Genomic DNA, 13,526 nt, shown 5'->3' with positions numbered 1-13,526 from the left:
CAACGTAGAACAACTTAAAACACGGTTTCCTCATTAGACAGTGCTTCAAAATATTTTAGAACAGGAAAAAGAAGAAGAAAAAACGTTCCGAAGGAGATCGTGTGGTCTAAGAATTGAGAAGGAAACTATCTTCATTAACATAGGCAAATACTTATATTTAATGTCATTAAATCCGGATTAGACCCTTAATATCACAATCTAACCAGTTTGAACTGAAATTAAAGATGAGAACCCACAAGAGACATGATCGAAACCAGCCAAAACTAGCTGAACTCAAACGATGGGTCAAAAACTGACCCAGTACCAATCAGCTGGGATTTACTGGACGCCGAAGTCTAGGCCGAAAACTACATGAAAATAGTCCTAGAGGCCCGATGCTGATCTTTTAACCAAAATCTAGCTTGGGCCGCGGGCTCAATGATTGATAAATCTGATTCCCCTTTTTACAGTTTCCGGTTTTTCAAACTAATAAAGAAATTATTTATAGTATCTTGAATATATCCTTGAGTTTATTTTTTTTTAAAAAGAATCAGATTCGCCTATAAAGCAAGCTTTGGCTGTTTTTGGGTAGGAAGAGTTAGGAATATCATCTAAGGAATAAAGTACCTAGACTTAACGTTACACGAAACAAAGGAGTTCAAAATTAAAAGCATTTCGCGAATTACTTATGCTGGTTTCCAAATGTAGATCACCCAAGCTGAAAGCGTTGGCAAAGTATCCAACTATTTCCCAATATTTGCTTTCTTAAAGTGAAAAGCAACTTAGAGCACTGATCATGTCAGCATATATATATGTTCATTTTTACAAGTAACTTGGAAGCAAAGGCTTGTTCATTTAATTTGGTGTGTTAACGGCACATAAGCAAGACAAGAAGTCGGTAGGCAAAGATTTGTCTTCTATGATGGGTGATTTTAGAAGTACAAATTCAAAGTAAATAAAGTAAAAATGGACTAAGAAGTAAACGTTTTAGTTTCAGCAACAATGGTCACATGCATGATTACGATAAATTCCCAAGCATATGCTCTTAATTCTATAGCCTTTTGGTTTGAGCCTGAGCATTTTGTTCCTTCAACTTGCGAAAAAAATGAAATTAAATTGTTTAGTGTTCGAAGAAACCTCGGTGAATATGATTTCTAAATACTGATAGGAAATAAACTTTGGATTGATGGTCTTATTTCTGCGATGTAATTGGTGTATGCGCACCCTCTTGGATTTTCCGACATAATTACTTGTACCTAAAGGGGCAATAACTTCCAAGTCAAGAAAGAAGCAGATTATCATCTTCACATGCTTGCAGGTCATACTTATCGCATTCAATATATCACAGTCAGGGATATTTTGCGAATAAGCTTAAGATTCTAATGATGTTATAATTAACAAAAACACCTAAATTATTACAGTTACTTCCAGATGGTAGACGTTGACAAGCCACCTGTTATAACATTAGAGTTAGTGTCGGATCAATAAGATGAAAGAAACATTAATCATATATTATATAGATAAGTTCGACCCACCAAAAAATAATGTGTCATGATTATATATTAGTAATCATTCCAGAATCTTTTTCTTCTGTCACACTCCATTAAAAATGGCTGGAAAAATGTTGCCAGCTCGCATGGACAGCGCAGCTAAACTTAAAACTCTCTGATCGGAATAGATCAAACAGCACACCTGTCCATCTATTAGAGATTTCAAAGTGGCATAGTCAGGTCAAGGGGATACTTTACGTGTTAAGATTATCTGTAATAGATGAATTATCTCTTGGTCGACCACAGTCCTGTACTAGTTTATGATCCATTGTAATATAATTAGTTGAGGGATTAGTTTTATGATTACGGAGACGAGGCGATTTCAGATATAGATATTAGTTATTTGCTCGAAGGAGTCAAGGTTTTCTCATCTGCAACTGCATATATTTAAAGAATGCAGAAACTAGCTATCCTTAAAAGGTGGTTTGGCAAGAAGAAAACAATGTTGGTGGGTAGCATAGATAAAAGATGGAAACATCTAAGTGGAGAAAACCATTGGAAGGACCTCCTGGATCCTCTTGATAATGATCTCCGGCGATACATCATTCATTACGGAGAAATGGCTCAGGCTACCTATGACAGTTTCAACGCGCAGAAGGCATCTAAGTATGCAGGAAGCAGCTTGTATGCAAAGGATGACTTTTTTACCAAGGTTCATTTAGAGAAAGGCAATCCATTCAAGTACCGTGTTACCAAATTCTTGTATGCAACATCACAGGTTCAGCTCCCTGAAGCATTCATCGTAAAGTCATTATCGAGGGAGGCATGGAGCAAGGAATCCAATTGGATAGGGTTCGTTGCGGTGGCTACCGATGAAGGGAAGACCACGTTAGGGCGGAGGGATATTGTCATTGCTTGGAGAGGTACGATACGGACCTTAGAGTGGGTTAATGATTTTGAATTTAATTTTGTCTCAGCTTCAAAAATTCTTGGCGAGTCCGGTGATCCTAAGGTGCACCAAGGTTGGTACTCAATCTACACCTCTGACGACTCGCGTTCACAATACAACAAGAATAGTGCTAGAGACCAGGTAATATAGTATCTAAAATATTTGTGCTATCAGTCTATGAATTTTCAGCAGCACGGTTATTATCTATAGATGTATATTTTAATATACATGGAATGCATTTAGGAAATTAAATGGTATTGACCTAAAAAATATCTTTTAAAACAATTTTTTTTTCCTTTTATTAAAAAACTCTGGCATAGCAATATCATGAGCGTTTGATAATTCTGGTTGTTCTTACTCGTTAGGTTCTTAACGAGGTAAGGAGACTGGTGGATAAATACACAAATGAAGAAATCAGCATAACCATAGTCGGCCACAGCTTAGGAGCTGCAGTTGCAACTCTGAATGCAGTGGATATAGTTGCTAATGGATTTAACCAGTCGCAGAAAAACAAAGGCTGTCCCGTCACAGCCATTCTCTTTGCCAGCCCTCGCGTCGGGGACTCGAACTTCAAGAGGGTTTTCTCCGGATATAAGGATCTTAGAGCATTACGCATTCATAACGTTCAAGACTTTGTTCCTAACTATCCATTGATAGGTTATGCGGATGTAGGAGAAGAATTGGTAATTGATACCACCAAGTCTAAGTACTTGAAGAGCCCTGGAAATCTATCAAGTTGGCATAATTTAGAAGGTTACCTGCATGGAGTGGCAGGAACACAAGGGCCGAAAGGAGGGTTTAAATTAGAGGTCAACCGCGATATTGCTCTTGTTAACAAGACTATTGATAGCTTAAAGGATGAGTATCTTGTACCAGCATCATGGCGGGTCCAAGAAAACAAGGGCATGGTGCAGCAAGCAGATGGTTCCTGGAAGTTGATGGACCTGGAAGAGGATTTTATACCTGAAGAATAAAAAAGATGGTTAAGAACATCAAACCTTATTGTGTTTGCAAGATTTATATGCCGTTAATTATTTAAAATTGATTATAAGGGTGTGCTAATAAAGTGCCGATAACGGTAAAACTCAGCTTGAGGCATTGGGGAATCGGCAGATCAATTGTGATGTCATAGCATTGCTCTATGTGTGTTTGTTTCTATGAGCATAATTAATTTGTTTTTAATTATTGTGTTTGATAAAGAACATGTGTAATCCTCGGTGCCGACTGAAGATCGTAGCCAATTCATTGAAACTAGTTCCACACTCCATAATGCACAGGGCAGTTCGATTTTAGAATAGCAACGAGTTTTAAGGCCTCGTAAGTCTCTTATAGACTGAGGTTTTTAGTTCTCCCCTCTATTAATTTCATCATATAAAATTATAATTTGGACTCAAAATCAAAAACAATAGTTTAAACTTTGATGATTATGTTAGGATGACTCACGAAATTATAATTTCGTGATAATAGAAATTGATTGTAGTTTCCTTGTATTCAGAGGATCATGCCATATTGCAGGGATTGAGATTATTTTCCTAATGTAGCTAGCTAGGTAAGTACTATATTGAAACGATATAAAAGGCCTCATTCAGGTAAGAAAAACAAGGACTTTTACCCTAATTTCACTTGGTATCAAAGCTAGTTTGGTGTCATCATTTGGTGGCTACCGCTGCCATTATTAATCTCTTGACTAGCTGGCGTTGCTTTTGGTCTCTGACTAGTGCTGTCTAGACCGCCCTCATTGTTACCCTTAGATAGCTGCGGACTTGCTTCAGATATTCCATTTTCTTTTTCCTTCCACCATTGTTGTGTTACTATGGTTGATTGGTGATGTTTGCTTAAATGTTGCTGCTATTTCTTCTCCAACTCTTCTTGTTTTTCCTGAATTGTATCCAGGGGCGGAGCTAGGATTATTTGTTAGGGGGGGCCAAAATTAATATAATAAAATATAATATTTGTTTTAATTTATTGTACATGAGTTGTAAAACAAAACCTACATAATTTAGTTTTATTCAAATAACTTATTACAAATATATAATAACCTTTGTATAAGGTAAAAGGTTTTGAGTAATACCAAATTGAGTCAAAGTAATGAAGTTAATTTCATCTTCATAATATATCCATCACTTTAATGTTGTTGGTTTTTATACCTATCAAATATAAACATACAAAGTATATAAGAAACATTAGCTAAAACAAAACATTATTTATGTTTGATAAACTTTGAAATAAAGCAAAAAATAATAAAGAATGATTCTTACATATTTATTTTAATTGTGCTCGTCGTTCTTTCATATAATAGAATTTATCGATTGTCATATCAATTGTGAATCTTTCAGCAATTTCTTTTTCTATATAGACAATCAAATAATTTGCAAGAAAATCATCCTCTATCCGATTGCGAAGTCTTGTTTTAACAATTTTAATCGCTGAAAAAGCTCGTTCAATAGGCTGTGAGTTATCAATATTTTTTTCTTTTTTTTTAAAAAAAAGAATTAATTCTTCTTATTTTTTTCATGGTTCAACCTAAAATCAAAACATATATTATAAGAAAAAATTGATAATTTTGGTGGTTTTGCTAAAAACAGAACATAAAAAAAATCCAAGTATAATCAAAACAAACCAATAAAATATATCTAATTAATTAAAAAAATCAATATAACAAGAATTCAAAAAACAATTGATAGAACTAGAAGATCTAAGAAAAAAAAAGAGAAAACATGATAGAATTATTAAAAAAACCTCATCAAATTATTAACAAACATCTCAAAACAAAAAAAAATATTTTAAATTTAAGTTACCTTATTTTGTTTGATGAAACATAAATTAATTAGTAGCTCTGCTTCAATTTTTTGTAGAAAACTTTTGCTCGTGATTTATGTTTTTGATTGGCTGCAGGATATTAGGGTAAATTGGTAGCTCTGTTTTTTATTTCACAAAATAATACCTTTATATTTTTTTTCTTTTCCATGTAGGTCAAGAGTAAATTCAAAGAAAATAAAAAATAAAATCACACTTAATTTAGAAGAGCCACCTTTTTAAAATAAAAAATATAACACTTTCTCCATTTTAATTACCTAATCACCCAATATAAAAAAAAAAAAAAGAATTGCAGGGATAAATATTGCAGGGGCAAGTATTGCAGGGGGGGCCCGGGCCCCTGCTCGCCCCCCCCTGCTTCCGCCCCTGATTGTATCGTTGCTGTTGAAGGCGCTGGTAGCTGTTTTTCACCCATCGTTGTTGTTTCTCTCTATTGTAGCCGTGTTTCTTGTTCTTCCAGAGAAACCCTTAAGAGTTTACCATTGTTGTGTTGATTATACTGCTGTTGTCATGATATCCAAAGCAATCACATGGCTGGCTATTTTTTGTTTGGCTGACGCTGTGTGTTGTTTTCACTATCCAGCTGCCTGCTTGATTTTGGTTTAGCTATTAGACATGTCCAAAGACTCTTCTTATACATCACCTGGACCAAGCACAATATTTAGTGCTCACAACGGGAGATATGCATTAGTCTCTTCGGTCACGAGTTGTTGAGACCTTTGCTGCAGGACGAGGTAAAATAGGTTACTTAACTAGAAAAATCTAGGAGCCCTCTATGAATGATGATTCATATGAAAAAGGGAGTTTGAAAAATGATATTGTTAAAGGTTTGCTCGTCAATCCTATAAAACACTCATAATATTTTAAAATTCAAGATATATAAATACATAATTATTTAGTGTGTGAAGTATTGGTTAATTAATATGTTCATCTACTTAAATTTTTTTTTAACCCAAAAAATTTCAAGCTTACAATAAAAATGTTGGAAGAGAAAAAGAATCTAGAGGCGACTTCTCATTCAAAAAAAAGACAAATCTCTATTTTTATGTTGGAATTTAAAATGGAGATCATTTCTCCTCCATGTATTAGTTGTGGATGAGGGTGGGAATGATATTAATGGTAGTTATAGGATGAGGATAAGATGAGGGTGGCCATGATGGTAGCAATGATAGTGAAGTGATGGTGTTGGGGTGGTAGTGATTGTTGAGGTGGTGGTGGCTGCAATAATTACACTAATAAGATTGGTGATGGTTGAAGTTATTTGATGATATTATAAGTGAATTATTATTGATAAAATATTTTATATAATTTTATAAATTGAAAATATTTTTAAAATCATAAAGAAAGTTTGAAACTAATTACATAATATTTTGAATTAAAGCTAAAAAATTATTCATACATTATATTATTTTATTCAATATATATTGAATTATTATATCATTTTATAATTATTATATGAAGCTATTTAATATTATTATTAAACACAACTTAATAAATCAACCTTGAAACTACCTAACTCGACTCTTTATCTAACTCATATTTAAAATTAAATCAAGTAATAATTGTTTTTATGTGACCTTGTTAACTAGATAAGTTTAAAAAATATATAAAAAAGCTAAATTTATCTAGTCAGCTCGTTAAAATCATGAATCAGATTATAAATTTTACTAAATCAAATTAATTTTTTTATTATAAAAAACATGAAACCGATTTACAATCAACCTAATAATAAATTATAAAATTTAATAACAAAATCCCAGAATAAAAAAAACATAAAACCTCCAAGATCAGAAAAGTAATAAAATAATCATCAGCTGTTATTAGAAAGCCCATGCACATGGGCAAAAAACTCTAGAATAAAATAAAATTAAAAAAAAGAAAAGAAAAAAAAACCCAATACAAAAGGACCATGTGTGCTTCACTGGCTCAACATGTCTGGATCCGTTTCAAGCCTGAATCATTTTTTTACTTCATCCACCTTTGTTTTTGGAAAAACAATAATCTACATATAACACTTTGTTTCAAGCAGCTTCAACCACTTAAACTACTATACAATGATTGTTATTAAACAATTAAAAATATATTAATCATTTTCATTATTTATATAAATAATTAAACCAACTTTCAGTTATTTTAGTTGCTAGCATAATCGGTTAACTGTATTTAATTTTTTATACATCACTTGTTTATACAAGTGACCTGCACAAAAACAATTATTTTTTCTTAAAAAAACTTTAATGGTGAAAGAAGGAAAATAACAGAAAAATAGGAATAATAATAATAAAAAAAAAACAGAGAGAAGAAGACAATTACCTCACACAGAATGACGCCAACAAACACCATAGTCGAGAAATTCAATTATAATAATAATCTTCAACCTCGAATCCACCAGCAGCAACAGCTTCAAGACCCCAAAAAAGAAAAAAACTAAATCAAACTACGAACTAAGCCCTAAAAGCTTCATGATCTCACTACTTGCATCGACAACAACAGGATCAGTCGTCTTCTTCGTGAAGAAACGAGGTAAAGGAAGAGAACTCGGTGGGCAGTGGCGGTGTCTGAACAGAAAGTTTTGAGGGGTGAGTTACTATTCTAATGTTCAATAAAAAATTATATTCCCAGAGCTCGACTCTTCCGCTGGCTCCACTAGATCTCAACTCCAGAATTGACTCGCTGGGAGGGTACTCTTCACTCACTGCTATACTAGTCATTAATCTCAAGTTCTTGCAGGGGAGATGGCCCTTGAAGGCTCTGCATGTGATAAAAGACGATCCATTAACTCTGTCCTTCGACTCGATAGTTCTTTGTGTATAATAATTAATCATATTCTTTTCCTTTTCTTCTTTTACTGTTAAATTTCCTTACTCGTATCATTTTTTTTCATGAAATATTTTATTGAAAAAAAACCAAGTCTAGAAAATCTAAAGAAACAACTGGGATTTCTAACGCTACAAGAATTATTAGGAATGAAAATTTATTGAGCTAAATCATCAAATGAAATCCGTTATCGTCAAGCCTCATCGTCACAGGCTGAGTTGGCACGAGTCGTCAAAATATGTGATAAATAATTAAAGATTAAAAGCAAATATAAAATGAAATTGAAAGTCTAGATTCTCGTACCATTGGTCATGGGTTCTAGTAGCTGTTTAGACGAGGAAAGGGAGATGTAGAGAATAAAGTTAATTGCATCTTCCCTGTTTCCAAAATCAATGTTCAAAGTCATTACCGACCGACTCAACTCAAGTACTTGAAGAATTTTTCAAGGCACGCAGTACATTGAACATTTTGATCTAGTTCAAGGCCACAGCATGCGGTCACAGTCTTCTGTCCACCAGACTATATTAGGGGTGAGAAAAAAACTTAAAAATTAATTAAATAAAAAAAATCAGAAAAAAATTAATTGAAAAATTCAAATGGTAAAAAAAATCGATTAAACCAATTAGAATTTTTTAAAAATCAACCGGTTTGGTTTGATTTTGGTTTTATAAGCCTAAAATAAAAAAACAGAACCGAACCGAACCCAAACCGGAAAAAACTGAAAAAACCGAGCCAAACAGGAAAAAACCAAGCCGATCGGTTTGAACCAATTTTTTCCCCAAAATAACCGAATTGAACTAAAACCGGTCAGTTTGAACCGGTTTCAGTTCAGTTTCGGGTTTTGTTTTGTTAAAAAACCGGTTTTGGTTTTTTTTTAATAAAAACCGAACCAAACCGAAAATAATCATCTCTAGATCACATGGATTTGGTTATTTTCTTTTCCTGACCATGTTTTAGGAATTTTGTAATTTTATGTTTTAAAAAAATTATTTATTTATTATTTTAAATTAATATTTTTTAATTTTTTCAAATTATTTTAATATGCTAATATTAAAAATAATTTTTTTAAAAATATTATTTTAATACATTTTAAAATAAAAAACACTTGAAAAAACAATTATTAACCCACTTCTAAACATATCCTGTAAGAGATCGTTTGGGAACGCGGTCCAACCCGCGTTCATAAAAATAATGAATTTTTTTGTTTAAAATTAATATATTTTTAGTATTTTTAAATTGTTTGGATGTATTAATATCAAAAAGTAATTTTTTAAAAATAAAAAAAATATTATTTTAATATATTTTTAAATAAAAATTATTATAAAAACAATCGCAATCGTAATCTAATTGGAGTTGCAGATTGTGCAACTTGAAATCTATATTTATGGGTTTTTGACACGTAGACATGGGCCCCTATATCGTTATTGAGGGAAGCCCCGAATAATTACAGCATAGGGAATACAGGGATGAAATCAAGACAATTACAAGTAATGAGACCAAATTAATAAAATTTAAGAGTTGAGGAACCAAATACAGCATCGAACCTTCTTTATAGAATCCGGTGTAAGCTCCTCAAGAACTCCAAATGAAGCCCAAAACAGAGACTTTGCATTAACATCCTCTCTGCCTCTTTTCCATCTATCATTCATTCTTTCACGGAAGATACAGATCAAATTAAAGATTTTTTTTTTTGGTTAAATGAAACGGTAAATAGGTTATTCTTTGGTCTCCGATATTATAATTTAAATCTTAATAATACATGAATAAATCTCGTTAGAGGAAGCATAAGATCGGATTTTATGATCGGGAGGAAAACTGCATGGCTATGAAGCTGAAGAGAGTTATTGGAATCTACAACAATCTACAAATATTCACAGGAATGACAATACAAAATCAGAAGAATCCCAGCAGCCTGCAGAAGCACTACTGCCCACAGGACCCTAGAAATCATTCTATTTCTATTCTGCAGTTATATATATATATATATATATATATATATATATATATATATATATATATACACGGTTAACAGGTTATCAATTAGTTAGTTATAACCATTAATGTTAGTTGAGAACTTTACGTTCGAATATATGTATATATATTAACTCATTCAACCTGTAAAGATATAGAAAAAGCAGAGAAAATAAACTCTGCATGCAGATAATCTAGTGATAAAACAACTCTTGTTTTTCTTTCAAGAATTTATTCTGTTCTTTTGTTGAATCTTCATCTGTATATTTTACATTCCTCACGTAGGAATTTTTACATGGTATCAGAGCTTAATTCCAAGCTGTGAAATTCAATTTTTTTTTCCTTAGAACCTCTTCTTCATCATAAACAGAAAGATTCAAATTCTTGGGGGTTTTTCAAAACTTTTCTTCATCATCTTCTTGATCTCTTCAAAGACTTCAAAATGTCTGATCATCTTGAAGGAAATGCTTCTACAGCACACAATGAATCATTCAACACCACTTCTGTGAATCTATCTGATGATTCCTCCAGCTGCTACTACCTGCACCCTTCTGATAACCCTGGTGCACTTCTTGTCTCTGAAATTTTCACAGGCGAAAATTACATTGCATGGAGTAGATCCATGACAATTGCCCTCACAGTGAAAAACAAGATTTCTTTAATTGATGGTTCTTTAATGCAGCCAATCACCAACAATGAATCACTTCGTGTGGCATGGCTAAGATCAAATAATCTAGTCCTGTCATGGCTGATGAATTCTATTGCCAAAGACATTCGCAGCAGCCTTCTTTACTTCACATCAGCCTTTGATATTTGGGAAGAATTGAGAATAAGATATCTGAGAAGTGATGGACCAAGAGTTTTCAGTTTGGAGAAATCTTTAAGTTCTATTTCTCAGAACTCAAAAACTGTTACAGATTACTTCAGCGAATTCAAGGCGCTATGGGATGAATATATTAGTTTTCGTCCAATACCAAACTGCAAATGTGGAAATCTTGATTCATGTTCTTGTAACATTCTAAAGCACCTAACAGATCGATAACAGTCAGATTATGTTATGAAATTTCTGGTAGGACTCCATGATTCCTTCTCTACAGTCAGAAGCCAATTGCTACTTCAAACTCCCTTGCCATCTATGGGGAAAGTGTTTTCTTTGCTCCTGCAAGAAGAAAGTCAAAGGTCCCTAACGAATATGGTAAGAGTTTCCATTGACTCACATGCCATGGCTGCTGGACAATATCACAATCCAAATCACAGGTCAGGTTCAACATATGTTACACGTTTTTCTAAACAAAAAGGAAAATCAGAGGCAACTTGTTCTCACTGTGGATATCCAGGACACCTAGTTGATAAATGTTTTCAGATCATTGGATATCCTCCTGGATGGAAGGGGCCAAAAGGAAAAAGATTTGCTGCCATACCACATACAAATAGAAATTATCAAACACTACCCATTGCACATAATACTGTTTCCTCAGAACAAAAACAAGAACCTCCCAGCATTGTTTTCTCTCAAGAACAAATGCAGAATCTACTCACTCTTGCAAATAGCATTTCCAACTCAAAGCTACATAACACTGCTAAGGAACAAGTTTCTGTATCAGGTATATCTTTTTCTTGTCATACAAATTCTTCACCTCAGAACAATTTTACTTGGATTCTTGACACAGGGGCAACAGATCACATGATCTGTAGCCCCATTCTTTTTGAGTCCATTGTTCTGCCTAAAATACAAAACCAAGTTCATCTGCCAAATGGCCAAAAGGTGTCCATTGCATTTACAGGGACGGTTAAATTCTCTCCCGATATCATTTTAAACAATGCTTTTTATGTACCTTCTTTCAATATTAATCTTATTTCTGTTTCAAGATTAACTGCTGATAACACTATTGGCCTGTTTTTTCTTCACACGAAATGTTTTCTGCAGAATCTAAGCAAATGGAGGACAATTGGGCTTGCTGAAGCTGAATCTGGTCTATATCATATCCACAAACCTTCTGACCAGTCTACAGAAAGCTCACCTCCTAGATCAGTAATCAAATCTTGTATTGTTGCCACTGACCTTTGGCATTTATGTTTAGGACACATCCCTATTTCCAAACTCAATCTTCTTAATAAAATTGATTTTTCAGTAACTTCTACAGGTAAATCCATTTGTGACATTTGCCCCTTAGCTAAGCAAAAACGGCTGCCCTTTCCCCTGTCTATGCATACATCTACACAGGTTTTTCAATTAATTCACATTGACATTTGGGGACCCTTTTCTGTTCCTTCATATTCTGGTCATCAATTTTTCCTCACCATTGTTGATGATTACAGTAGATTCACTTGGTTATTTTTAATGAAAACCAAGTCTGAAACTAGAGGTCTTCTTAGCACTTTTCTAATATATGTTCATACTCAATTCAACACCAGAATTCAGACTATCCGAACAGACAATAGACAAGAGTTCAATATGCCTACCTTTTATCAAGACCATGGCATCATTCATCAAACAACTTGTGTTGAAACACCCGAACAAAATGGAAGAGTTGAAAGGAAACATCAACATCTACTAAATGTAGCTAGATCCCTCATGTTTCAATCCAAACTCCCCTTAACTTACTGGACCGATTGCATTCTCACATCAACTCACATAATCAACCGCACTCTCTCACTTATTCTGCAACATCAAACACTATATCAGCTTCTTTTTAATAAACCACCCATTTATAATTACTTCAAAGTCTTCGGTTGCTTATGTTATGCTAGCACACTCACACACAAAAGAGGCAAATTTCAACCACGAGCCACCAAATGCATTTTTTTAGGATATCCCCCCCACATTAAAGGGTACAAACTGCTTGACTTAACCACATGCAAAACCTTTATGTCTCGCAATGTCATTTTTCATGAATCCACATTCCCATCCATACCAAACACAGTTCACACACCCCTTGTCTTTCCTGATTTTCCTCAATTTTTTGATTCCTTCACTTACAAGCCATCCCAGTCCACCCCACACCATTATGTTTTTCCAGCAACCTTGCCTATCCAAACGTCTGCTCCTCCAACTCCTACCTTACCTCATAATGATGGTTCCCAACTCAGAAGGTCTGCACGAACTAAACATCCACCTCATTACTTACAACAATATTATTGTGGAAATATGACTCAGGTTCCTTCAGCAGACCCAAGCTCTTCAATTTGCTCCATTCCTGGTAAGCCATACTCACTCTTCTCTTTCTTATCGACTTCCAAATTATCTTTACAACACCGAGCTTTCACTTCTTCTGTTTCTTTAGTTTTTGAACCAAAAACTTACAAACAAGCCAGCTCTATTCCTCATTGGCAACAAGCGATGACCAATGAAATTATAGCTCTTGAACAAAACAACACTTGGGATTTAGTACTTCTGCCTCATAACAAATCTGTCATTGGATGTAAGTGGGTCTACAAAGTCAAATTCCAAGCTGATGGTAAGGTTGAACGCTACAAGGCTAGATTGGTAGCTAAGGGCTACA

The 13,526-nt window shown here is 33.8% G+C and overlaps 1 protein-coding gene and 1 long non-coding RNA gene across 3 annotated transcripts; one reads left to right on the top strand and one right to left on the bottom strand.

The window, feature by feature from the left end:
- Nucleotides 1–1,577: 1,577 nt before the first annotated feature.
- LOC133702837 (phospholipase A1-IIgamma-like) lies at nucleotides 1,578–3,600 on the top strand. The gene is made up of 2 exons (XM_062127154.1): nucleotides 1,578–2,559; nucleotides 2,784–3,600. Exons 1-2 carry the CDS (start codon nucleotides 1,924–1,926, stop codon nucleotides 3,390–3,392), a joined length of 1,245 nt encoding a protein of 414 aa, XP_061983138.1. The 5' UTR covers nucleotides 1,578–1,923; the 3' UTR covers nucleotides 3,393–3,600.
- Nucleotides 3,601–5,413: 1,813 nt separating this feature from the next.
- LOC133703372 (uncharacterized) lies at nucleotides 5,414–8,530 on the bottom strand. Of its 2 annotated transcripts, XR_009843876.1 has the most exons (3): nucleotides 8,356–8,530; nucleotides 7,549–7,986; nucleotides 5,414–5,957 (listed from the first exon to the last, which is right to left on the bottom strand). It is a non-coding gene; the product is annotated as an uncharacterized LOC133703372 (long non-coding RNA). The 2 variants fall into 2 exon arrangements; XR_009843875.1 differs by lacking the exon at nucleotides 8,356–8,530 and having other exon boundaries at nucleotides 7,549–8,167.
- Nucleotides 8,531–13,526: the final 4,996 nt, after the last annotated feature.

The sequence above is a fragment of the Populus nigra genome, chromosome 9 (assembly GCF_951802175.1).
Source record: "Populus nigra chromosome 9, ddPopNigr1.1, whole genome shotgun sequence".
NCBI lineage: Eukaryota > Viridiplantae > Streptophyta > Magnoliopsida > Malpighiales > Salicaceae > Populus > Populus nigra.
Note: the sequence above shows the minus strand (reverse complement) of the source record. Positions and strands in the feature narration are given on the sequence as shown.